We start from the raw sequence: 27,403 nt of genomic DNA on the forward strand, positions 1-27,403 counted from the left end.
CTCTGTGCTGATGTTATCAGAGACATGTTAAGACTCAGGGAATTGTCTCTTTAGTGGCACCATGACATTTACGCTGTGATTGTGAAGGGTAATACAGAAAAGTTTCATAAACAACAACGTTACATGCAGTATTCATTTTTGTTTTAATGGCCATCCTTATCTGGAGTGGGGAAATAGGCTGTATTATACCGTTCATTTTTTTTAGCAAAAGGATTTCAGTTTCGGGTTTTTTTAGCGACAAAACTATGAATATGTTGCTTTCATTTCAGCTCTGTTTCTTGGCTGGGACCCGTTGCCGGGCAATCAACTGAGACTCCAGGAAGTTTCTGGTCCCCGCCAAGAAATAATCTGGCACATAACCCTTTATTAAGAGGCAATTTTTATACACTTCTAGGTTTGTACGAAGGAGAACAAAATTAGATTTGGACTATTCCCTCCCTTTTTCTAGTCTTAATGCTAAGCTAGCAGCCAACAGCCACTTTTCTGATTCCCCGGCCCCCTGTCCTTCAAACCAGTTGGATTTACTGACACACATTAATCAATGGCCCAGCCTTCAGAGGCCATTTAATGGATCACACAGTGCAGAGACGGAGCCACTGACGGGCAGAGGTGGGGAGGTCTCTGTGAGCACAAAGTGCACTGTCATGCTGATCATCAGTCCCACTGAAGGCCTTCGTGAGGTAAAAAGCTATAGGAGGAAAAAGAAGGGGAAAGATAGAGGCATGATTTACCATCACAGGCTTGTTTGTGTACATGTTTTGTTTGCGTGTGTGTGTGTGTGTGTGTGTGTGTGTGTGTAAGTCGTTTGTGTGTTTTTAATTAAATGTGAAGAAATCATTTGAGGGGAAAATTGAGTGTTTCTATAATGAGAGGTTTTTGAATCTCCCCATTTATATTGTTCATTAGACGTGGTGCTGCAGCAAATAGCACCGTTGCGTTCAGTGCTGCAGCTCGCTGAAACGTTTAGATATGATGCTTGAAGACCAGGGTAAGGGAGTGACGGATTATCTTTAACAAGATTACAATAATCGGGTTACAAGAAATGGAAAATGTAATCCATTAATTTGGATTAAATAAAAAAGAATAAGGTCTCATAAAGTGTGGCTTCATTCTGAATTATAGATTTAGTGTCAAATCAGAGGAAAGCTGAGAAATCATAAACCCCTTTTGAAGGTTTTATCGATGATTAATTAGTGTCTATGAATTTCTTTGTGAGTAATCGATTACACATTTAAATGCATCTTAATCTCCAGCTGCAGTAGTTCAGGTTGTCAACAAGTCAGCCTGTTTTTTAACATCTCTCTGCTTCTTGTATAAACTATAACATATTGTGATTATTAATGAAAATGGCCTCTTTCGGATTTATACAAACAAAATTTAAGAGACTATCAAGTCATTTTAAAAAGGAACATTTAAATATTCTAGCTGTCGAAGTGGGAGCTGGTTCATTAAGAATATAACATGAAGAAGACAAAAGCTTTCCCCTGACTGCCATATATTTAATGCACCATAAAACATGTTATGTTTCTGCAGCTATCTTCTTTGAATGCACTGCACCATGACGCTCTGCTGTACACATTCCAGAAGATTCAATTAAAATACAGCCCATTTGACATGAAAATCACTGTTGAAAAGACTTTGATTTCCATTTGTGCTTGCGGTGCAGAGATGCAGAAATTCCTTCACATCAAGGGCACAGCGTTTTTTTTTTTTTAAAAAGCCCTGATATTTTTTGTGTGTCTCTCCTCACAGTTTGGGCTTAGTGCTGCATGCCGCTTCAATATATAAGGAGGGTACTTTTCCATTGATGAGCGGGTGCAGGCAGCTTCAGCAGCAGCAGCAGCAGCAGCAGCAGCAAATCACTACTCTGTTAAAAGGCCCTGATGCGTAGCAAACTCTCCTGCCAAGCCTCTTCGCTCCAAATCTGCCTGCTTGCAGACCCCCTGTAATTGGAGGCATTAAACTTGCTTTGGACAGGATGGCAAATGAGAGCTTTGAGCTTTGGAGGAGAACACACTGGTGCATCCAGAAGGGGTATACAAGGAGGAGCAGCTAAATCTGGCAAATCACTACCAGTCCAGCAGATCTGTGTTTGAGTGGGCGCTGTAGAGTGTACAGTTCTACATCTGAATGTGTTTTTTGCAGAGACTTTATGTGTCCTCTTTTTTTCTGTGTCCTGTCTCGGCTGGTGTTAATGTGTGATTATGTTCGTCCAGTTTAACAGCAGAGCTGCTGTTAATCTTGCAGTAATCGTGGGGATCACTGGGCTGATGATGCAGGGATTTGACGTTGAACCGCAGACTGTCCGGTCAGTGATGAGCAACCAGCAGCCATGAAATAAAACCTGTCTGTCATCCTGCCATCACTTCCTCAGCTTTCCCTCCACGAGGCACGCTCATTAAAATCTCTGTGAGGAACTGTCGCCGCCGATTTCTCATCACCCTAATAGTCAGTAATACGATAATGAGATATTTTCCTTTAGGTTTGCTGCCATTTTGCATCATCTTTGAGTTGCGGCGGGTGGAAAAATATGTCACCCAGCTCTGCCGGGATGTGCGGCGAGCCGGAGCTAAAGCGGCCTGCAAAAGGCTGGAAAAGCATCAAATGCCTAATGGTAAACAGGATGCGAAATCTCAATTTTGACATTGTGTCAGATCTCAATGAAAATACCAAGCAAACACATTTAAAAAAACTATTTTTCTGTGTTTCAGAGCTCATTAAAAAAAGCTGGAACCTCTTCAAGATAGATGCAAATACAGCTTTTCACTGGACTTCTTCCTCAGCAGCCTTGCATGCATATTATTCATTTCCAAGGTCAAGCACGTCTTCACATCTTTTCTTTCTATGAACGGTAAGAGCAGCGACACCACCACACAGCACGTATCAGCGATCTAGCTACAAAGCTTTGACACAGATGATAAATGTCGTGCTTCCAAAGTCACTGAGGGGAGTAACACTCAGCCTCACATCGTCTGCGTATGAACACATTTCGATTTACTTCTGAAGGCCTTCATGATGACCTGCTGTGTACACATCCTGTGGGAGCAGCAGAGATGATTAGAGGACATGCAGAGAACACAACAGAACCAGTGCTCCCTTTGGTAGCCGATCATACTGCCGTTGTGTGAGCAGAGAATCCAAAAAAAAATGGAAAAAGTATGAACTCCCTGGAGCTCCAATAGACGAGCAACCGCTGTGTCAATAAAAACAGAAGGTGACAGCTTCACTCATGTGCTCCGGTTAGGGAGAGAGACCCAGTTTGTCTCCTGGCTGGCAGATTAAAGCCAAACAACACTGACTCTTGGTGTGAAGCCAGATTATCTTTGCTTCCTTGAAGCGTCTCCAGCAGAGACGCTTCAAGAAATCCCCGGAATAGTCCTTTGGTCTCGCTAATTGGTGAGCCGCGTGGACCATGCTTTGATTAACCTTAAATCTTAATGAATTCAATCCGGAGCTGCTGCGATATTCCAAACTGAGGAGGTGAAACCCACTTGCTATTCCCTCTTTTCATGCGCGGATAAGAGAAACCTGAAACTCCAGCCTTGGTGAACCCGCCGAGAAATCAAAGAGAATACCAGAGATCTGTTTAATAATTTATTTGCATATGATTATCGTAAAAATACTGAAAGAGAAATACTTATTTTCGTTTCTGGTTTTCTGGCATTTTTTTTTCTTTTTTTACAACCTAATACACCCTTAATTGCACAGGAAAACGTCTGCCCGAACAGACACACATTTTCTTCTTTCAATGTCACATTTAGTTTCAGATATGTAATGACCATTAAACTGGAATTTCTTCATTTGTTCGCTCCTCCACACCAAACAAGCATATAAACGAGGGTCATAGAGAGGCCACAGTCAGGTCAGATTGTAGTGAATGCTGAGCTGACTGCTCTAATAGAAATATAGTATTTACAGGCAGTTGTTGTAGATTACTGCTCTGACAGCTGGCGTGCTGGAATAAACACAGATCAGGAGAAATGAACCAAAGAGTGAATTTGTTCTACATCAATTTTTTCCAGGTCAGTATTAAGGTTGCAAACTTGTAATCTAGACAGTGACCTTTTATTTCCCACTGATCTGTGACACATTTACACTACAGCACTACCACTGGCGCGTTTCATTTGAAGAACACTTGATCTCCACTAAGTCCCTTCAGTGTTTAGGAAGGTAACTATTCTGTCATTGCAGAGAATGTCCTCCTTAATCCACTCATTCATGTCTGTCTGGTTTGTTAATGTGTGTGGGGGGGAAAAAAAAACAAGCAGAGTAATAAAAAAGTTAAGCCCTGGTGCTCGTAAAAAACACTCACAAAAAAAACACTTCTTTGCAATAATAAGGTAATAACTTAGCATTCAAAAACAATGCGTATATGAATCAAACAAGGTTAAGAAAAACCAGGACTTTAAAGTCCGCACAGCTAAATGCCACCAAAGCAAACAGCAAACGTGGAACTTATTTGTACTTTTCTCGTGAATAAGTTTCCACTTTGGCATGCACATGACGTGTCCCGCACAGTGTCAGTTCCATCTCGGCTCTGAAGGGGAGACGTTGTGAAGACTTGGACGCTTTGTACACATTTGTAACAAGTTTGTCTCCCAGTACATGTGGAAGACAGTATTTAAGAGGAAGCAGATGAAAGGTGGGTTTTTTTTTTTTCTTGTTCCTTAAAATCAACAAAATAACAGAAGAGAGTTGGTTGGGTTTAAAAGAATCAAAGGGAAAAGATCAACTGGGTTGAAGATGTACAGGAAGGTTTGGAGTTGTCTTTAAAAGTTTGTTTCAAGCTTTGTCTTGGCACTGAGTCCTCAGGCTGAGGGCGGGCGGGCGGGCGGGGGAGGGGGGGAAAGACTGATTCCCAACCAGCAGAAAACACATGCAGACATGCAAACACAACCTGAGAAGGGGCAATAGGAAGTTTGGTTTATGTCAATAGTCACAAATCCACAAGTGTCAAGTAGTGAACACACACACTGCAATGGAAAGTCTTTTGAAACGCACATTAAATCTCCAGTTGGAAAAGAAATCTCCAACACGGTCCTCGTTCTGTCTCCTCCATCTTTAATCTTCTTTTTATGTTACATCAGGCTCTTGGCGTCAGAGTTTTTCAGGTAGTTTTTTTTTCCGCTCTGTATCCTCGGCTCATACACGGATGGGGAGAGTTTGGCTCATCTGTTGCCGAACGATTTCCTGACTGCTGTCCGGACTCTTCCTGTTGTGTCCTGGCAGGGTCCCCCCGAGCCGCAGCAAATCCCTGCCAACACAAAGCAGCCTCACGGGTCAGCAGCAGGTTCACAGCCACTTTAAACAAAAGACACAGCTCATTATTACTTTGCTAAGTGCTCTCATTGAAGGTGGATAAAGGTCTAATCCATCTTTGCGTCCATGTAGCTACATTCTGCAGAGTATTTGCACCTTAGACCTCGTGGATATAAACAATAAAACAGAGGAGAGTGAAAATGTGCTGATCGAGAGCTTCATCTGCGATAAATAAAGTCCGACTGAAATGCAGAGCCAAATCTATTCATCACATCTCCAGTTTTAATAAAAGTTCAACATATTTCTCAGCTATCTTGGAAAAGGCGGCAGTGTCCTTTGTTCCTCGGCCAGTGTCCTTGATTTTAAGGCCCTTGTGGCTGAAGATACTCTACAGATAGCGCTGCATCTCATATCCTCTCCCTCCTTTTCTTATCTGCCCCAACATCAACAAGCAGTCAAAGGCAGGTGAGGGGGAGACAGAGACGCAAACGCAGGGGGGGACGCTCCCTGAATCGTGCTCTGACAACATGAACCTTTTCTTTCTTCTCCTGCTCTGTCCATCGCTCTTACTGTTGAATACAGACGAGTCCGTGTATATATCACTGGCATGTAATCTGCTCCGAAGCAAAACATACACACATAAGCATCAAACACACGAATATCCCCTTCCTATTGGCCCATCCAAGCATTGGGCAGCTCTTCCCTGATGCATTAAAAAGCTCATTAGCAACCTAATTAAACACATTCCTCTCTTTTAGCTTCTCCTCAATCTCCCTTATTACTCACACTTCATCACCTCCTGCTTTTCCACATCAGCAGCTCTGGCTGCTGTCTGTCCTATCACCTACATTCCAGCATCCAGCCAAGTATAGGGGGAATTAAACCGAGGTCAGCCATTACATTTCCACACACAATTAGCTTCACTGAGCCCGAATCCTGGCATAGGAGTCGCCCTTGGGGCTCCGTGTTAGAGTGGAACTCTGAGCCAAGGAGCTGGCACCAGACCTGGATACTGTATGTATGAATTCAGCCTTTTGTGAAACAGGAAGCCATCACAGAGTTGAGGATGTGCGCTTAATTCATAATACATCACTACAGAGCTAAGGATCCAGCACTAATCATATTGTTGACTGGATGCCAGGCGAACAAAACTCAGAACAAACATGTCAGTGAAAGTATCTGAAACACTCAGAGTCACTGCGCTCAAAACAAAGTTAAAAAACAATCCTCCGCTTGAGGACGGCTACCTATGAATAAGTCAACTCCTTCACTTCCAAGGGGGAAAACAAGCAGATGACTGACTAGAAAAAAAAAAAGAAAAAACTCAAGTCAAAGAAAAATCCTTCAAAATCAACTAAAAGCAAAAACAATAAGAACATAGCAAACATGGACTTTGTGTCTTTTTAAAAAAAAAAGTCCAGCCCGTTATTTTTTACACCGACATCTTACTCTAACAAACTAAGACACACAACTCCTCTCGGCTTCGCACCACAAGTGGTCTTCATCCTTCACTTCACAGCCGTCATGTGCAATATAGAGGACCATCTCACACAAGGTGAAAAGGAGGGAATTGCATCATCCTTCTTTGTGTTAAAAGTATCCTGCTGTTATTGTAGAAAAACCTCAAAAGCACTTGGTGCTTATATGAAGAGCCCAGCAGCGGGATAATGCAACTATATTTTCAACAAAGGTCAGCTACAGTAGCAGCCGGACTGCAAGAACACAGCAAACTTTTGACAAAAGTTCCTGTAAATTTGTTATGAAATATCAAAGCAATTCTACTATGAGCTTCTGCTTTTACAATCTAAGCTTTGGTTGCTGTTGTGTGCTGAGTTTTCTCACTTTTGTCCCTCTTCACATATCCTTTAAATCCAGTAAGAGCATTTATTGCTGCTGCTATTTAAAAAGTAAATTCAGCAAGTTTGTCTGAAGAGTTTCTCAATCTCTGAGTAATTTGCCAAGTTGGCAACAAAGAAGTGCTTTTCTCTTTAAAAAAAAAGAACTGAGATAAAGCATTTTCAAAAGGAAACAGTTTCTATCCAAAGTGAAAAACTTTTTTATGTAAGAAGAAACTCAACTATGAAACAAATATTAGTGGAAGTGGCTTCCTCAGTTCCAGCAGAGAGACGTACCCTGAGTAGGAACTGGTCACCACCTTCAGACTGGCAGCGTTACGGAGCAACTTGTCCAGGGTGCTGACGATGCGGGAGAACTTGGGCCTCAGGTTTCTCTCCTTCATCCAGCACTCCAGCATTAGCTGGTGCAGCACCATTGGACAGTCCATGGGCGGAGGCAGCCGGTAGTCCTGCTCCACTGCCGTCATCACCTGCGAGACAGGACACCAAGTTCAGATCTATCTATCCAGCCATCAATTAACAGAGTAAAAAGGCTAAAAACAGTCTGAAAAGGTCTCTGTCATGCCTAAATTGACACAGTGGGGCTTCTTGCTAACATGTATATGCTAACATGCTAACAATGTCAATGTTGGGTAAAATGTCTCATGCAGTGATTTTCAAAGTGTGTGTTAGGCCTGAACCTGCTGTAAGTGAGTCACAAATAGTCACTGACTAATAGATAAATAAAAAAATGACCATATTGTGGCGCTTATAAATGAAACAGCGATAACTGAGGCATTTCTGTGCAAGATATCAACCCAGACTATGTTACAAAGACGGATTAAATCATGTTTCATGTGGTGCCTCTACACAGTGTTAACTTTAGCCTCTGACTCATCTGTATTTTGCTCACTGTGTTTGGCCTTTGTTAGTGCGGTGAGAGAATAATCCTTAGTTACTGTGTTTATTATGTCCCACTTGAGAAAGTGTCTCAGCTCACGCTGCCACACACCCCAATCTTCTCTTCAGCATCTTTACAAAACTATAAAAACAATTTTTCTCTAGGATTCTCAAAGTTGCTCCTTCAAAACTGCCGTGATTGATGGGAGAAACAATAAGTGGAGGATGAAAATGTTGGCTCATTGATTTGATTTCGCCTAGCAACTGCTTTCCCCTCCGCAAGCTCTGTATGGGTTTTAAACTCCCCACAACAATAAAAAATTGCCATTTGGGAACAATAAAACATTTCTGCTGCACTCCTCTCCTCCTGCTGCTTGTCCTTTGATTTTTATGTCGCACTCCTAGCCGGCGAGCACCTCTGTTTATATCTCACATTTGTTGACTCTGTTGCTTATTGAGCGATGACTGAGGCACAAAAGGCTATTGGGAACAAAAGAGGGCCTTGACTTTGAAGCTTTCATTACTGGATGTGGGTTTTGTTATGAAAGTTATACATACATTACTGGCATTTTCATTCATTCTTTTTTTTTTTTTTTTTTGCTTTATTGCTTTCAGCTTTTACAAGTCGCTTTTTTTGAAGCACAATACAGAGCAGATATTCCGTTGGGAATAAAGTGGAGGTGTACACATTGCTTCAGTGCTTTTGTTTAGGACGGAGGAACCAAGAGGTTTCTTTGCTGCAAGTCCCGCTGTTGTAGTTGTGATGTCTGTGAGGTGCAGATAGCCTACAGGTAACAGCGCCTGAAAAAAATAAATAAAAAGCCTTTTTCCTGTGTATTCCTTTGTTAGTGTGAGGAGTTTGGCTTTGCAGTATGGATTTGCAGTGGGAGGGAAGGCTGTAAATAAGGAGGTAAAAAGTAGAACACAGCTGCAAAAGCATCTGCAATGAGGAGATAAAAACAGCAGGTCCAACATGTCACACTGGAAATCAAAGCCACAACTGCTCAAAAGAAACTCTCTGCCGGCGCCCTAACTTTAGTGCCTTTCACGTCTGCACTGCACTACTGAACATTTTCGGACGTTGTCCTGGTGGGCTGAATGTCTGAAAACAAAAGTCTCCATCTGTTCACCCAGAATTCATGCAGACATTTTCATGCCAGCATCCTAGTGTATTTACATGAAGTGGGGTTAAGACAGTGTGTGAAAGCAGTAGGTAATAGTCTGGAACATTCACAGTCAAGGAAGCTGACACAAAAGTGCAAAAAAAAAAAAAAAAAAAAAAAAAATGCAGTTCTTTTGAGTTTCCAGTTTGGGTCCCATTTTAAAATGCTTATTTTTTTACAGGAGAAGTAAACATGTTTTGGTAAAAACTGTATAATAACTCATCAAGCAAGATAGGTGTGTCATTCAGCCCACCTCCACCTCTCCATTCGTCCAAAGTTACTGGAGTTCATGGTTTCCAATATGGCGACAACCATCATTGGGTTCATGATGCCTATTCTGAAACCAGCGGTTGACGTCACTGAGACGACGCCCATGTTTTATATTCTTTGGGTCTCGCTCGAGGCCCCACTTCAACAAAATTCTAAGTATCTGAGATTCAGCTAGGTTTTTTTTTTTTTTTTTTTTTAATGAGCTTAGTGTCCTGAAACGATCCAGCGGGATAAACGGAATTATAGACACAAAACTCCCAGAGGGATCATTCAGCCTGTAGAGAGGTGTGTTTATAACATGTAAAGCTCACTCACATCCTGGTTGCTCATGTCCCAATATGGCCGCTCCCCATAGGACACCACCTCCCACATGACGATGCCGTAGCTCCACACATCGCTGGCGGAGGTGAACTTTCTGAAGGCGATGGCTTCTGGCGCTGTCCACCGGATGGGAATTTTCCCTCCCTGCTCACACACACACACACACACACACACACACACACACACACACACACACACACACACACACACACACACACACACACACACACACACACACACACACACACACACACACACACACACACACACACACAAGTGGTATCAGCTACAGTCACACTACAGTCTCATGACAGCAAACACAGACATGCAGAAGCTAATGCAAATTTCACACAAGGCTTTGCACACTAACGCAAATATTGGCACACATGAACAGTGTCACATGCTTCCATATGTACATGTGAGGCAAGTGACGGGGGGCAGATTAAGGCACTCAATTAGAAATGTATACAGGCATACAGTCAACACACAAACACACACACGGGATACTGACCAGGGAGCTGGTGTAAGTGGGGTCAGCAGACGTGTCGTCCAGGAAGCGTGACAAACCGAAGTCTGAGACCTTGCACACCAAGTTGCTGTTGACCAGAATGTTCCGGGCGGCGAGGTCTCGGTGGACGTAGTTCATATCTGACAGGTACTTCATTCCCGAGGCGATGCCACGCAGCATCCCGACCAGCTGTGTCATCGTGAAGCGCCCGTCGTTCAGCTACAAAAACACAGCAGCCAGAGATAGAGCAGAGAGGGATGGGGAGGAGGGGAAGAGGAGGTTAATGAGGGAGGCGAGGGAAGCGAGGGAATGAGAAATGAGAAAAAAAGATGGGTTGAAATACGCGGAAGGAGACGATAGGGAAGAGTAAAGAGAGGAGATGAGGAGAAAATACCAAAGAGTCAATCAATCACTGAGGCCACATAAACATGACATCTGTCATCATGCTCCTGACAGTCACTGACAGCCGACCTTTTCACACATGCTGTCCAATTAGCTGATTAATTAGAGTCTTTACTGTCGTACTAAAACCATTAACGCTCAATGCTGGCTGCAACACAACAACAAGGAGGGAGCTGCAACAATCACAACCAGGCAACTGAAGGGATTTTACTTTTTCTTCCAAACTAGTCCAAATAATTATAATTTATAGAGCTCTTCTTAAAAAAACAAGTTACACCGTGCTTCACAAAGACATAAAATTACAAAAGGCAGGTCACAAAAACATCAGCGATTTCTATGCAGCTGCATAAAATAGGGTAGTAATCATTTTTATAAGCATAAAATATGACAAAAAAAACCTAAATATCAAAATGTATGCAAAAAGAAGGTCCTTTTTAGTAGAAACTTGCTGACTTTGCTCACCTAATCCTGATAAACACAGCTTTGTTTGCAGGTTTTTTTGCTGCTCGACATTAAAGCAAAAATCATCCTGGAATTATAAATGCGTGTTGCTCAAAGCCTTTTTTAGATGCTAATTTAAAAGACCTTCATTTGCAGATTTCTGCCCTTTCTTATTAACATTTGAGAAGCATGAAACAAAATCAGAGATCAGGGTTTCAGGGTTTAATTTAAGATTCTCCACGTTTACAAAGCGTGACATGGGGGGATGAACAGGAGACGCTTCTAAATCAGGACTCCAGCCTGTGAAGCCTCGTGAAACCTCACGTGTGTGGATTGCCACCAATCCATCGCAAGTCAATACACAATTACCCATTATCAAAAACGAGAAATTCTGCAAATCTGAAGAGGCTGATTCTACCCTGTGAGCTTTTCTCTCATGACCTGAATATTAAGTAGAGTTTTGATGGGGGGGGGGAAAGAAAACAATTTCGACATAATCAATCCCGTCTTTGACTCCAGAAAGAGACGGCAAAGAACACAAGACGTGACATGACAAAACCATAAACATCCTGCTTTGTAGTCTGCACACTTCACTGAAGTCTGACAGCAAAGCACGCTGGGATGGATGGATGTGTAAACAGCCATGATTCATAGCAGGCGCTCAAAGCCACAGCCGAGTGTATGCATGAATGTGTGTGTGAGTGTGACTTTTTTCTGTATATCTGCATTTACATGTGCATATGTTACGTGCATGCATGCGTGTGTGTGTGTGTGTGTGTGTGTGTGTGTGTGTATATCCAGGAGGTGATTTACAAAGTCTCATGAGACACACATTGAAAGTTTGTTCAGCGGGCGAGTGTGTTTGTGTGTTTTTAACTCTTTGGTTTCTTCGTTAGAGAAGAACTCAGAGTTCCTCTGAGTCACAGGCCGGGTGACAGCACGGGGAGCGAGGGTGAGGACAGCACAGGCCGCGGAAACGTTTGTGTTATAATGGGACAGCTGAGTGAGAGGAGGAGGGTGAGAAGGAGGAAGAGGGTCAGGCTGTGCTCAGTGATTAAGAGCTGTGGCTAATGATTGATTAATCACTCCATGGCTGAATTGTCCGCTGTGTCAAATGTCAAGAAAATTGTAAATATTGTCCATTACAGTGTCCAAGATCCCACATCGATGTTTCCACCAGAGGAAAAAAGAATTGGTAATAACTTAATTAATGCTTCATCATTTCAGTCCGTTTTTTAAAAGCTGACAATTATTTTGCTTTCAGCTCCGCGGTTGTGACAATTTTCTGCCTCTCTTCTGACAGTAAACTGTTGGTTGGACAAAACAAGCTATTTGGAGATGCCACCTGGGGCTTTTCACTATTTTCCTGACATCTCATAAACAAGATGATTAAGGGATTTTTGAGAAAATAATTGTCAGATTAATCGATGAAGATGTTATCAAAGCTATTTCAAACTGCTTTCTTTACCTGAGAACAATATAGAGCTGAAACACTTTGACTGATAAAACAGTCAGTAAACATGTTTCACAGGATGACTGCAGCGAAAGAAAAGTCCGTCCAATACATCAACGACGAATTGATTGTAAAAAATATTGCTCAATTATTTTGATTCTTATTGGTGTCTCATTACTCCGGTTCTTTCAAGCCACAAAGACACAAAATGTAACATCTTAGAAATAACATATTTAAGAATTTCGCATTATTTTTAAAGAAAGGTTCCTTCATTTGAGATGTCGCTTCGAGCTCACACTGTGAGGATTATTAAAGCGGCAGGGCTGAAATCGATTTCATTTCATTTTCAAATAACCTGGTGATTTTTTTTTCTTCAGAGTTGTAATTGAAACTTAATCTTTTTGGGATATTTAAAAATGTTCATTACAACTTCCAAGTTCATAGAACCAAGATATTTAATCTACATATAAATGAAGCCAAGAGAAAAGGAGGATCTTTACATTTAGACAATTATTTTCTTCATCCTTCTATTATAAATGAAAACAATTCTATTCATTTATTTCCAGTCAAAAATATTTTCGATGAAATGTCTAATTCTTTAAGCCCTTAATGAAGACAGGAGCGGACCATCATTGTCATTATCGATAAATTTGGTTAATTAGTCCGAGTGGAATTATGTCCCGATCCCCCGAAAATAACGTCAGATGTTGTTTTTTTTCTTACTGAAGAATAAGTAGGTGCGTTTACTTTTAAATATTAACCAACCACACTTCAGCCCAACCTCTTTCAATAAATCCTGGTAAATCTGTTTTGTCCTCTCTGCTCTGTCAGTCATTGCGACCCTCCTCCCCCCTCCAGTCACCTTCAATCCATTCCTTCAGTGTCAGGGTTAAGTTCTTCAGATGTCCTTTCCTGCTCTCGGCCTCACTACCTCTTTAAATACATGAAGACTTCACCATGTGGGGTGTTAGTGCCAAGGACAATACACAATTCACACTCTTTTCTTAACTTAAATAATGTTTTGTTCTTTTTTAATTAAGTCTCTCAGAGTGGAACTAGATCGAGGCAGTTCATCACACATTAGTGAAAACTGTGTCAGCAAATGTTTGGTACTCTGTGCCTCAAAAACAGGTAGAAAAAAACATCAGAAGTCTTTTTTTACTGATTTTGTATATTCAGATCTAATTTGTCTGAGTGAGTTTTTTTTCTGTGTAATTGTTAAACTATTTGGAAATGGAGAGATTGTGTGTCTATAGAGACAGGCAACATGCAGCACTAGATCATAAGACTATGAAACAAAAGTCCACAGACCGACGTGAAACATTATTCTCGCATGAACACACTAAACACAGAGATCGAAAAACAAGCCTGCTTCTCTCACCGATAACACAAAATGTCTCAACTTCCAAACAACCAGCTACATGTTGCTCAAAGGTAAAAAAAAACAGCAGAAAGCCATGGATCCAGCAGAAAGCATTAAGTAACCTCATCCAGCAGAACAGTTACAGTAAGTGGACTTCCTCACAGTGCAGCCATCCAAGAAAACAGGTTTATTGGATGTAAATGACATGTAATGGCCCCCACGCAGCTGGAAATGTACTGTGTGACACCTCATTTCTCACCTGCCTTTGTTCAGCAGTTTGTGTAGGTGGAAGAGGTCTGTAACAAACCCTGATCAGTAATGTATTCCGCAGTTGTACAAAGGCTCTCTAATACAGTGCTGCAAACGTATCCAAAGGTCTGCTGTGTGACAGTTTTCCACCAGGAGTTTGAGCGTTGCAAAGCCTGTCAGCATCAGTCAGTCACGTCAGGCAGAGACACTATGCCTGTCTGCAGGCGTTATATTGCACATTTAATCTCTATCACTCAGCAAGCGAGCGCCTCGGGGTGTTTTACAGAGAGTAAAACATTCCGATAACCCAGAGGTGTCGTGAATGACTGTCTGTCTGTGTGTGTGTGTTCATCTCGGCTTTGATACAAACAGAAAGTAATCTTCTCTGTCAGAGGTGTCGCGGCACACGCCTCTCACCAAGCTTACCCTGAGGAAAGAATCCAGCGCTCCGTTCTCCATGAACTCGGTGATGATGAGGACCGGGCAGCTCCTCGTCAGGACGCCCTCCAGCCGGATCACGTTGGGGTGGTCGAACTGGCCCATGATGGAGGCCTCGGCCAGGAAGTCCCGCCTCTGTCGCTCGGTGTAGCCGGCTTTCAGCGTCTTGATCGCCACGACCATCTCTCTGCGGCTGGCCTGTTTGAGACGTCCTCGGCAAACCTCGCCAAACTCGCCTGGTTCGAGAAAATAAGGTTGGGGAGAGGTACGGGGAAGGGGAGGGGGGGGTGAGGGTGATAGGGGAGAGGAGGTTCGAGTGAGAGGAGGGGTGGAGGGAAAGTGCAAGGAGAGGGAACGTTACTGGTCGGATTCGGGAGTGAAGGAACTGATTTGAGAGAGTCGAGGGTCGGCTTTAGCTGCGGGAAAGGACTCGAGAAGAGGCGTGGGAAAAGGGACGGGATATCACAGGTCAAAGATATTGGGGAGAGAGGGAGTGGCAGGTATCGATCGAGTGTGCAACCTGGGAGCAGTGTAAGGAGACAGAGGATGGGCAAGGAGTTTGGGGGGTCTGCATGTGGTGCCTGAGTGTTCACAAGGGGGAGAGAGAGAGAAAGAAAAAAAAAAAGAGACAGGGAGGATTGGGCGAACAGGACCACACTGTCATTTGAAGGTGAAGTTAGGACACAACATGCTGCTGGAGAGAAAGATAGAAAAAAAAAAGAACAGACTCAAAGGGGGATTTGAGCGAGAAGATTTTCGCTTCAATCCCTCCCACTGGCAGCTCTCGTGCACACTCTGAGTCCTGAAGAGGGACTCTCTTACAGAACAGACCTCGGGGCTTGATGGCACACTCCTGTTCGAATAAATGATTAATAATCCAGAATCTTTCTCCATCCTTGCGGACAAAAAAAAATACAGCGCTGTTTACCTGCACCGATGACTTCTTCTATTTTCACGCAGGAGATGTCGATCTCTTTGGCAAACTCGTGCACAGCGTCGTTTGGGTCTTCGTAGGTGAAAGGGTCGATGTACACTTTGACACCTGGAGAAACTGAGAGAGAAAACATTCATCAGCATGTAGCCATAGCTGCCTGGCTGTCTGGCTGAACTTGAAATGCTACTATTCATATCAATATATATTAAATATTTATTATAAAATATTTGTTCAATTTGAGCCAGAATAATTAAATACATAGTTTGACATGTTCGGGAAATAGGCTTGCTGTCAATACTAGTTAGCTTAGCTTAGCATAAGGACTGTAAGCAGGAGGAAACAGCTAGCACAACTCACAGCTTTTTTCGTCTTTTTTTTCCCATGCTGAAGGAAAAATTGTATTTTGTAATTTCTTGTTTGTGCTTGAAGGGGGGGGGGCAATTTCATGGCTGGGCGCAGTTACTTCCTTGAAGTTCCTCTGGTTGCCTAGCAACCTCACAGTGATAACATGACCTTGTTTTTTTTGAGTCCAACAGACAAGATAAAGCATGTTTATTCTAAGAATCAGAGGCTCTTATTGTAGTAGTTATCAAATGCTCGAAAAAGCCGGACTAACTGGTTCCACGTATCTAGGCTATGCTAAGCTAAGCTAAATCCCTTTTTATAATTAACAGACACGAGAAAGGCATTTATTTTCTCTCAGCAAGAGAATGAATTAAGGGAATTTCCCAAAATGAAACGTGATCTCACAGAAAGTCTGAGTACATTTATTGCTACATGGAGGAAGGACAGTGTGTTTACTTCTGATCTAAAAACTTGTGATGTGTTTGATCTTTATTCATTTATTTCTTACTTAACTAATTCAATGATCAGAAACATTCCTTATTAATTAACAGAAGACATAGACAGTAAGTGAGCTGATTTGAATGTATGACCACATATGCAGTAAGTAACATTTCTTGTCGGTAAAGTTCACATACAAAGGGTACTATCATGCCAAACAAGATACAGACAGCATGGTCTGGGTTTCCTCTGTGCTAATAGGGAAATGGTCCTGCTTCAATCAGGTGATTGGATAATTGATTAAATCAGGTGGATAACTGCACTGGCATGACCAAAGGTACACAGGAGAGTTCTCAGGCTGAGCACATAAACTTACTGTATTGCTGCAGTTTCTCAGTGTACTCCAGCTCTGAGCCGCTGCGCTGCTTCCTGTAAACAAGCAGCATATAAACAGAGTCACATTCAAAGAATCATCCTGGACATTTTCACGTAGAACGAAGAAACATCTGACTGGACTATAAGATGAAACCTCTGGAAGAAACTCAAGAGGAGCCGTTTTTTTTTTTGTCCTGCAGAGCTTCTTTTTGAAGCGAAGATGTTAGTATGCACCCTTTGAAAGCACTTTAAAATTTAATGAGCCTCTTTGTTCAGGCTCTAACTAACAAAATGAAACATGTACTTCAGCCTGTCAGCAATAAATATCAAACACTTACTTAAGGCAGACAACAGCAATAACCACCATGGCTACAATGACCACCAGACCTGCAGAGGCCGAGCCGACGATGAGAGGCAGCTGGTCCTGCACCGACTTCTGAGGGTCACCTGGACCACATAACATGCAGACACACATGAGTAAATAACACCAGAAACAGCAGCTTGGAGATTAAAGGTTAGCCTGTACTGCAAGTGTAAAGTCTGTTAATTAAGGCAGCAATAAAAACTACTAAGCTAGAACCCTCACTAGGACAAGCATAAGAAGCAGATTATCAAGATCAGACTTGACGCAGGAGAGAGTTTATCCGTACTGTGAAGGCTGGTGCTGAAATCCATGGGGTTGCTGTATCGTCCGTATCCTGCAACAGTGCGAGCTCTGACCTGCACCACGTAGGGCGTAGCAGCCCTCAGCCCCTCCACCTTGGCTGAGCTGTGTTGGGCTGTTACTGTGTGGGACATCACCTGGCCCTGAAGTAAAACACAGCACACAGCAGCTGCATCAAGCTTCTTCCAGATGCTTCAGATGTTTGAGTTCTCGGTCAGCATTAGTTTCAAAAAGTCGAATAAAAAAACACAAGGTTATCTTTAGAGTTGAAAAAAAATAGTTTCCAACTGAGCTGAATGTTTTTCTGTTACAGTTCTCTTTAATCTGCGTGGCCTAGCTTGAGGTTGCTAATGTAAGCTAATGTTAGTTTACATGTACACAAGCTCCGTTTTTTAGCTTTCGGTACTAAAGAAAAATGGAAGAAAGAAGTCTTACTCAAATAAAAGAAAAGTATACATTAATAAGCAATAAAAACACATTTTACTCATTCAAAAGTAAAATATTTGAATAAGTTAAAACGGCCTCTCGTTCTGGCGTTGCTAGTAGTTTATAGTGAATAATGTTAGCTAATGATAGCTAACTTAAGATTTTGGTAAATTGGCAGATTTCTTTTAAACTGAAACTATTAAATTCACTTCAGCCTACTTGTTTCCAGACTGAAGTTTTGCTTTTATAGTTTTAAACTAAGAAACGATATTACATATTTATATACAGTATATATGACAGTTCTTTAAGACATTAGCTATAACATTTCAAATGAATTAAGCTACGTTGGTCTAATGTCAGTCAAGCAAATTAAGTTGTTACTAAAACTGGTGTGTGAGTGACTGAAACAAACACAAGCCTTTTAATTCTTTAACACAGTGTTGTTTTCAGACTGCCTGCAAGGATCTAAGAATCTTTGATTTTACCACAAAAGGTTAAAAAGAAATATGTATAATAACTACAGGGCCTTACTTGGGAAGTCTATACCAGTGAGGAAGCATTTACATCAACATTTTTTGAAGTCTGACTTGCTCACACTCTCCAACAACAAACATTTCTATCCCCTAAACGCATCACATTTCCGTGTTATATTTTTCTCCACTCTTAAAAGGCGTCTGTAGATACAGGGTTGGAAAAGTTCAGAGTCAATAAGGCATACAGTGTGACCTAGATAGATGTAACAGCTAAAAATTCAGAGCTTACCCTCTCATGGTATTTAATTTCGTAATCGAGGATGACCCCATTTGGTTTCTCAGGCGGCAGCCATGACAGACTGAGAGTGTCTGAGGTGGAGCGCATCAGATGAACGGTGGGCACAGCTGAAGGTGCTGCAGTGAGACAATGGAGAGGACACAGGTTACACGGCAAGTCGGGGAAAGTCTCTTCATATTGTCTGCCGCCAATAGTCTCTCCTTCCAAGTCACAAACCATCAAAGAGAGATAATGTTATTCAAAATCCTTCAACCTGAACGATTTAAGAAAAACGGTACAACATGTTTCACCTTCAGCGTTCTGCAGTTTATTGATTAGTGAGGCCTGAAAGTGACTCAATTGACAGTCATTGTCTTGGGTCCATAAACTGCAGAAAGCTGGATTAAGTGCAGGTTAACTGGGAGAGTAATTACAGTCTGTGGAAAGGTGCTGAGCAGTTTTGGTGATGATGACGCTGCAGATATTAAGAGGAGGTGTTGAAAGGTGACATTGTCAGTGACGGCTGACAGTACACTGAAAGCTGACAGTAGAGATATAACGTTTATTTATGATTCCATCTACCCTTCCTGTTATTTCTTTAGCTGTTTGTTTTCCGTCTGTCACTCTCTCTCCAGTGTTCACTGTGTGTTAACTGATAACATTGCTCTGGATACTAAGACTCATGAATACACTGATTGACATTGACTGAACATAACCAGCCTTTTCCATCGTGTTGTTAAGTGCTATTGATCCAAGCTGCCCTAAGAATTAACTCAGTTTGTGGACACATTAAGTGTCGCTGACTTGACTGACTGTTCTTGTACTAACCGGCTTGGTTGGTGGTGATGTTGACCGTAGAGTAGCTGGGTGAGGTGGGGTTTTTCCCAGAAACCCCGTTGACCGCCTGTACCTCGAAGCTGTAGCGGGTGTGAGCCTGCAAGTTCCTCACCACCACCTTCCTCTGCCGCAGCCCCAGCCCCAGCCTGCGAGGAGCGATGTCAACGTTGTCGTCGCAGCGCGTGCAGGGGCTCCGGTCCTGCAGGCATTTCTTACACACCACGTTATAGACGAGGTCGCTCCTCCCGCCGGTGTCTTCAGGCTCCTCCCACTCCAAGGACAGCGAGGTCTCGTTCACGCTGGAGATAACGTTGCGAGGCGCCGAGGGGATGGCTGCACAAACACGCACACACAGACACACGTAGGTGTTTAATGGGTGGGCAGGAAGAGAAAAGCAAACAGCTGAGGCTTTAGTCATGTTCCCTATGCAGTGCTTACATTATCCTCCCTGAATGGTGCATTAATGTATCAATGTCTCTGTAAGAAGGCAACAACAGGACGTACTTCTCATACAAAAAAAAGAGTTTAATCCTTAAAAAAAGAAACAGTTTGCACAAATAAAAGTTTAAAATGCTTCACATGCCCCAAACAAATCTTTTAGATGGAGAAAAGTGCAAGGAGGCATGTAAAAACATAAGAATGGGAGAAATCCTTCCTGGTGCAGATAAATAAATCAACATATTCAGAAACAGGAGAATAAAAACATCTTGTTATGCACAAGCAGAACTTCCACTGTTCATGACTAAGTAATGCTCCTTTATGAAAAGCACAATCCTTCACAGCTCTGCTCTGAAACCTGCCTCCATCCCTATGTATGTGTAACCCATCATGGTGCTAGTGGGACTTAATCCATACTTCATATAAATTCATGTTGTTTTATCAGTACAACCTGACTCCATGTTTCAATAGGCAGTGCTGCGGTATGAGTGAAAGGTGTTTGAAACCTGGATAAAGTGTGATAACCGCAGAGGGGGGCAACAAAGATTTTCTTTTTCATTTTTATCCTATTTCAGCGAGAGAAGAGACAGGGCTCTAACTCTAAGCTTCCAGCTGCAGAGAGTCTAACCTGTCTCGAAGCAGAGAGAAGAGAGACAGAAAGAGAGCAATGGGAAGACTCTCAGGCCGTCAGCTCATGTTGGCCAAAACTGCCAGTCTCTGTTCAGCTCGCCCTGAGCCGAGTTTCACTCGTACTGTCCTTCCTAATTAGGCCTGCACAGTTCAGAGTGGAGGCTCTTCTAATTGGACACCCGTCTAAAACACACGCTGAGCCCAAGCTGCCGGCCATTGACTAGCTGAGCCGCTCTTGTGCAACACAGCGCTCCAAACACAAAGCACATTCTGCCTGGCACAAACTCTGACAGACCACAGGGACAGAGCTGTCATCCCTGTGTGTGCTTGTGTTTGTGATAGTGTGTGTTTTTGTTCAGAGGTGGTGCTTGTGTCCATGCCCGCCTGTCTGTGTGCGCTGGTCAGTGTCCACAGTGTTCCTGTGACAAGGATCTGGGGAAGACAGTTGCGGTCCGTGTGTGTCATTTAACGCGGCGAAAGGCCCCTGGGGGGGTGATTTTACACGGTCAAGGCAGCACATGTCGCTCTCCATCAGCACGACGGCTGGGACTTCTCTTCTCAGGCCTGAGCATGCAGAACAAGCACGGACGCTGCGGTCAGTATCAGACGAGACTAGTTTGAACGTGGAATCCGGCTGCAGATTTGTGACGGATTTAGGAATTTACCCGTAATTGTTTGAGAGGAAATATCAGCTACAGTAATTGTGCAGCTATAGTGAATAAATGTACAAATTCACAGAGACGATTAACAGTCGTTCAGAGACAGCATCTAAGCCTCGGGACTAAACGTGGAGGTTTCAGTGTTTAGTTTTTGTCAGAAGATGCGCTGTCAATTTACAAACACGGATTAAAGAGGTGTTTTCCCTTTTCCCACAAGGGATTAAGGCACAGAGGACAGACCAACAATGTGTGAGCCCTAGCTGGTTAACTGTAAAGTGATTTGAGTAATTCATTTAGAATTTAAAAAATGTACATCGGTCCAGTCCAATAACTTGAGGAGATATCATCCCTGCTGAAACATTAACACTATTTTTTTAACTACAATTGTTTAGGGGCACTGACGAGTTGAAAGACATGTGACTGGTGTTATTATCATGCATGTAATCAAGCCGCTTCATACTCTCTTTTTTTTTGTTTGCAAAAGGCAATAAACTGGCGTCGTAATCAGGGACTCTCTTGCTTTGTCAGCCATCTTGGTTTCTGCAGCGTCCTTATTTTCACGGCATGTCTTGCCCCCTGAGCCCCCATCCAACAGGAACATTTTCACACTGAAGGACAAGCGTGAGTAGGAACTCAGGAGGATTTCAGGGACAGGATGGCCTGAGATTTTCTAGCAGCTTAACGCTATCATTGCAACCGTCATTAAAACAGATTCAACCTGGCATTTATTGGACTGTGCTTACTGTGTGTCTCCTACTTTTCAAATATGGGATCAAGGACTTTTTTTGAGTGAGTGCATTGGATGGATGACTTACTGGTGCAGTCTGAGTCAGGGGGGTCACTGTCAGCCCGGTAAAAGCCACTCTGGCAGGGACAAATATTGGCTCCTCGTGCACTGGTGCGACTGTTGGACGGGCAGGGGGAGCAGGATCCCTCCCCGAATTTGGATTTGAAGGTCCCAGGGAAGCAGGCTGAAAAAGCGGCAGAGGAGATAAAATGGGACAATGAGAAGAGAAAAACAAAAAACAAACACTAAGCTGTCGCTTATCTGAAAAACAAGCGGCTGTCATATCAGCCACAGAACAAAAACTGTACCTTTGAAGTACCTGCAACGTTCGATTTTTGGGCAGAAAACGCTGATAAAACGTGACAAATGGCAAACACTTCAGCATACGGTCTTATCTATACATTTGCATCTGCTCTTTCGTTCTCACTCCCTTTCCCAGGTGACATTAATCTCCCCTAAAAGGGAGTCTGGATGACAGCTAAGTTTCATGTTGAAGAGGAGGAGAAGTAGGATAAAGATGAAGATAGACTGTTGACAGGAGATTGCTGTTGTCAGACAAACAGGGATGGAGAATGCTTTTCGAAGACGAGGGATACACCCCAAACCCATCAATCAGTGTCTGTTGCTTCCAAAACCACAGGGCTGCATACAAACAAGGCGTCCACATGCATGCAGAGTGGCTCCATAATAAGCCAATAAATCAATTCAAATGACGGGACATCAGAGTGAACGTAAATTAGCTGAGGATAGTTGTTAGGAAAAGTATACAAAGTGTATGGTAAGCTCGCACGATGTGTCCAAGCGATTAATTTTGAATTCCAAAAGTGTCGCGCTGAAGGTTGCCTGATATCGAGTCTTAAGGATAAACCAGCATAAGCCCGGACTAAAGACGGATTCAGATAAAGGGGATTAGCAGCAAAAAGGCCTGGATATATCTGCCTCCAGAGCCCCATGTTTTACTGTTTGCTACATTCCAAACTGGTGCTGTAAAAAGTTGGGTCTCTGGCAAACATCTGTCCTGTCAGCGTGACGGCTTCTAAAATCCAGCAGTGAGGGAGAGAGGGAGCAATTAACTAGTTTAGTCTAAGTGGTCTTTCTGTTTTAACTCCCAACAATGGCACTTTTAGGAAAATCTGCACAGCTAATGGCTCCACATTGTAGCTCTAAAGCCATGCAATAAAAAGCTAAAGATGATAAGATGAGAACGCTTCCATTTTTTTTCTTTCATAATTCACTGAGACCTTTAGGGCTCTGCCCTCTCTGATCTGATTTATGTCTCTTCTCTCACACAGTGCATCATCATCTTCTTTTATCTGTTTGTTTTCCTTACTTCCTTTCAAAGGAAATCCAAATCTGCACACTATCTGTTTGCAATCCTCTTTGCAGCACATGATTATACCTCAGTTTTTGATGCACTAATGTTTCCCCCCCTTCTCTACCAACTGTCCCTGTCTCCTCCTCTCCTCTTCTTCCCTCCTTTTCCTTCCCCCTCTTTCCTTCTCAAGCAGCGTTTGGCTGCGAGCACGGCGAAACGAGAGGTAAGAAATGAAATGTCTGAGTGATTAATGTAAGCGTGGCAGTGCTGGCTCACGTTGGTCTGAATGGTGTTAATGAGTGTGGCCGCCTGTAGATTAACTAACGGGAGGCCGCGGAGGAAATTACACTTCCTCATCGCGGCGGCTCGCTGAAAACCCTGGAGAGCTTTTTATCAGTCTTTGGCGGCAAGCTTTTAACCTTGAGCCGCCAAATGGCAACGAATGAGCTCTCCAGCGCGTGTTCAACACTATTTCTCAAGCCCAGGTGAGAGGAGGCTTTGCTTGTCTGTCTTGGACTTCCTGCAGCCCCTCCCCCCTCCTTCCTTTTCATTCTTCTCCTTCTGGCTGCTGTTCACATCCCATCTCTGGCGATTCACACCTCTTTCCTCACACTATCTTTCTTTCTCTGTTAAAATCTTCTCCTCTGGAACCCCTTTTCTTTCTATTATCTGCATTTTTTCTCTCAGCCACTTGATTTTCTGCCTTCCCAGCTACCTCTCTCTCTCTTTCTCTCCCTCCCATCCTGCTCTCACAATATTTGTATGCTGCTCCTCTCTGCAACACCTCATTAATTCATACTCTCCTCCACCCTCCTTCACCCCCCTTTTCAGGAGCCACACAATAAATGCAGAGAAGAGGGCACACACTGAGGTGACTTGCACTGAGCATATAAAGGAGATTTGGTTAAATAAAAGTCGAAATGTCTGTTAACCACACATACCCTGGCACTGCGTGTCGTCTGCAGAGGGTTCAAAGCCTGCGACGCAGGTGCACGAGCCTACAGGAACCATCCACTCGCCGTCCCCGTTGCAGTAGAGCTTCAGAGGCACGGAAACCTCCATGGCGTTAGTCACACAGGCGCCAGGGGCAATCACTAAGGACGTGGCTTCTGCCCCTGTAGCGGTCTCTGGAAAGACGGCAAAGTTGGCGATAGTCGTGGAGCACTTTTTAAAGAAAACCCTGACAGAGATGAGAGACATGCAGGCGCCCAGGTCCTGGAACGCCAGGTAGAAGCCTGCCTTGGAAAGCGGTCCAAAGCTGCGTACTTTGGTGTTGATCCTTCCCGCCTCCAGCAAAGAGAAACTCTCATCTGGGGCGATGGTGTCCACCTTCACATAGGGGTTCTCCCTCCACAGTGGGTTGGTGTCTGTTGCTACGTCGCCCTCGGATTCGTAGTAAAACAGATTAAAAGTCTCTTTGCAGGAGCCAGGGATGTTGGGGATGCTGGCACAGTCACGGACTGAGAACTTGAGCTCCACATAGACTCGCAAAACGCCCTTGCGGGGGATAAAGTCCGTCCTGAGCCAGTTGTTCTGGTTGGGCTGTCGGACGTTGCACACTTGGTAGGTCCTGATCGGGCTCATTGAGTCATCGTAGCCGCTCACTTCCTCCCACTGTGAAGACAACAGAAAGACACTATGACACAGGAAAAGAGGACAGCAGGATACCTGGAAAAGCTTTTAGCAATCTTCATTAAAGTTGTCCCAACAACACCGATATCAATACTGATACCAGCGCTGACACCAATAGAGATACAAAACCAACACTCATACCAATACAGATACATATATTAATACTAGTACTGATACCAATACCAAAACCAATAGTAATTACCAATAACAATACGAGTACCATTTCTAATACCAATACCCATTAATACATATGTCATACCAATAAAGATAATACCCCCCCACCCCCCACCCCGCCAAAAAAAAAATACAAAAACACCAGAACTAAGGAAAATCGACATTTCGGCATGAGCCTGGTTTTGCCCAAGATTTCTGCCTCTTAAAAGGACGCTTTGTCTTGCCACTGTAACTTTGCTAAATGTTGGTAAGTGCTGTGCTCATGATGGATTAACGTTCGGTCTATGTAATATAACGATGAGTAAGGTCTTTTACCTGCTTTTTGTAAAGTGTCTCGAGATAACATTTGTAATGGACTGGCAAGATTCTATTAAAGACTGATTGATATGTGACAACTCCAGACAATATCAGTGTGAACAGAGTGCTAGCAGAGAATGCTAGTTAGTCTGGGCTGGACATTTTTGAGCAATCAGTTTTCTACCAATACGCTGTATTATTTGATCACCCCTTGTGTCAGACAATATTTGATACTAGCCAATACTCAAATCTCGGTATCAAATCTGGGTCGGTATTGGGACAGAAAAAGTGGTGTAGGGAGACCTCTACTCTTCATCATTGCTGATGGAGACGATAGTTGTAGAGTAGATTAAAATGAGGCTAAATTAAATGGATTATCTAATGTGTTTCATTGATGCGACAGCAGTACTGTTTCTGAGCCACTGAGCTACAGCAGAAGCCCACTTATCAAACATGTTGTTAATTAATATCAAGTAATGTTAAATGCGCTGCATCTTGATACAAGCCATTCAAGCATAGAGGGCATTCCAAACAGCAAACAAGTGGAGTGATAAAACAGAAAATCAAAATGCAGCACATGTCCCCCCTGTGTTTACTGTGTACATGTGGCCTGTGAGGAATCATTTGCTGCTAAAATGCTTCTAATTACATGAATCATTCAGAAAATTCCAATCATTTCAGACTATTAATAGGAAACATTTTCCCATTAAAGCAGATTTCACGCATTATACCTATTTGACAATCCGCTCTGATGCTGATCACGCGCTTATGGGATAGAGGGATGTTTTGCAGCTGTAAGATCACAAATGTGTTGGTGCACATACAGTTGCTCCTACACAAACTGCAGACACACACATAGAGGAAGCACACACATCCCTGTAAAGCAATTGAAATCACCTCAAGAGGAGATTTGGTTTCTATAACATAAATTTGCTATCTGTGCTGACAAGGGATGAGGGCATAAAACTGTATATTTCAACTAATATCTTTAATGCAAACAGGGAGTTATTTATTAAAAAGCCCATCTAAATGCAGAGCTGTTAATGTGATTGCACTGTGGCTGCCCTCCTGAGCACTTCAGGTTACGTTGGAAAGACATTATATTTTTTTCCCATGCCTACACATATAACCTGAGAGCACATATTTGCATCCAAGTGGTTTTTTTTGTCCAGCCTGTAGCTTTGAATGACTCACTGAAAGGCTAACATGTCACACACATGAAGAAGAAAACGGAGACTTAAGCTGTAAATGTGGCTAACACCGCTCTTTGTATGATGCAGCTAACCTAACAGGATATGATAAATGGCTTCATTGGTCAATACATTTAGTCCATTAGGAAATAACCTTGTGAGAAGTCAATCTTTTTTGATTTTTTCCTAATTCCCTCTTGGAGCGAATGTTTCGTTTCCATAACAAATGAGCTTCCCAGAAATTGATTATTTCAACTGGAAGAAAATAATGCATAACTCATCTCACGTCTGCGATCTCCTGTGCAATTTATCCCCAAACGATGAGCCCAGGAGTCTGCATTAGGCGTCATAAATCACCAGCAACACGTTGATGCACTACCTGACAAATATGATAATTGCCGGCCCCCCGAACGTATGGGCCTGTCAGGCTGCGAGGAGAGGGGCTGCCTCGCCTGGTCCTGACATATGACTTCATGGATGCTAGGACATTCAGAGCCGACCCTCATAGGAAAAAAAGGGAAAGAGGAGGGCTGCCGAAGATCGTTTCCATGGAAACCCACCATTTCCATTGACTCACTTTGCGCTCACGTAGCGAAGACAAATTACACTGGCCGGGAGTGGGGGAGGTCTGTCAGGCTGTTAGCCCCAGGGTCAAATTCGTGTTGTTTTATTTTCTCACCATTCCTACAGGGGGGGGATCAACTGAAAACCTTAATTTCTGCCTGTAATGCGCTCTTGGGCCTATAATATAGACGATACAGACACATGCTTTCAATTATCCGGCTCCCTATCCTGTGGAGACACGCAGGGTAGAGTCTACCTAAAAGGCCTTATGCGCTGTGGGGATTTACTTTGAGTATGTGCTCGTTTGCGCATTTGTTTAACGGCTTTATGTGTCGTCAAGCTTTTA

The 27,403-nt window shown here is 43.0% G+C and overlaps 1 protein-coding gene across 2 annotated transcripts in view; it reads right to left on the reverse strand.

Annotated features, from left to right (window-relative positions):
• Positions 1-3,581: 3,581 nt before the first annotated feature.
• Positions 3,582-27,403, reverse strand: part of ephb3a (eph receptor B3a) — a 32,252-nt gene continuing 8,430 nt past the window's right edge. Inside the window, exons 3-15 of one of the 2 annotated variants that reach the window (XM_020650853.2) lie at positions 24,142-24,814; positions 21,914-22,069; positions 19,363-19,704; positions 18,547-18,671; positions 17,345-17,501; positions 17,033-17,141; positions 16,696-16,748; positions 15,531-15,653; positions 14,591-14,838; positions 10,260-10,475; positions 9,743-9,892; positions 7,392-7,585; positions 3,582-5,254 (exon numbers count right to left, since the gene is read on the reverse strand). In XM_020650853.2, the coding sequence (XP_020506509.2) occupies positions 5,143-5,254; positions 7,392-7,585; positions 9,743-9,892; positions 10,260-10,475; positions 14,591-14,838; positions 15,531-15,653; positions 16,696-16,748; positions 17,033-17,141; positions 17,345-17,501; positions 18,547-18,671; positions 19,363-19,704; positions 21,914-22,069; positions 24,142-24,814 (2,658 nt within the window). In that variant the 3' untranslated portion in view covers positions 3,582-5,142. Of the gene's footprint in view, positions 5,302-7,391; positions 7,586-9,742; positions 9,893-10,259; positions 10,476-14,590; positions 14,839-15,530; positions 15,654-16,695; positions 16,749-17,032; positions 17,142-17,344; positions 17,502-18,546; positions 18,672-19,362; positions 19,705-21,913; positions 22,070-24,141; positions 24,815-27,403 lie in introns of both variants that reach the window. The other variant, XM_065953834.1, reaches the window with a different exon arrangement.

Source organism: Labrus bergylta, chromosome 4, assembly GCF_963930695.1.
Source record: "Labrus bergylta chromosome 4, fLabBer1.1, whole genome shotgun sequence".
Classification (NCBI taxonomy): Eukaryota; Metazoa; Chordata; class Actinopteri; order Labriformes; family Labridae; genus Labrus; species Labrus bergylta.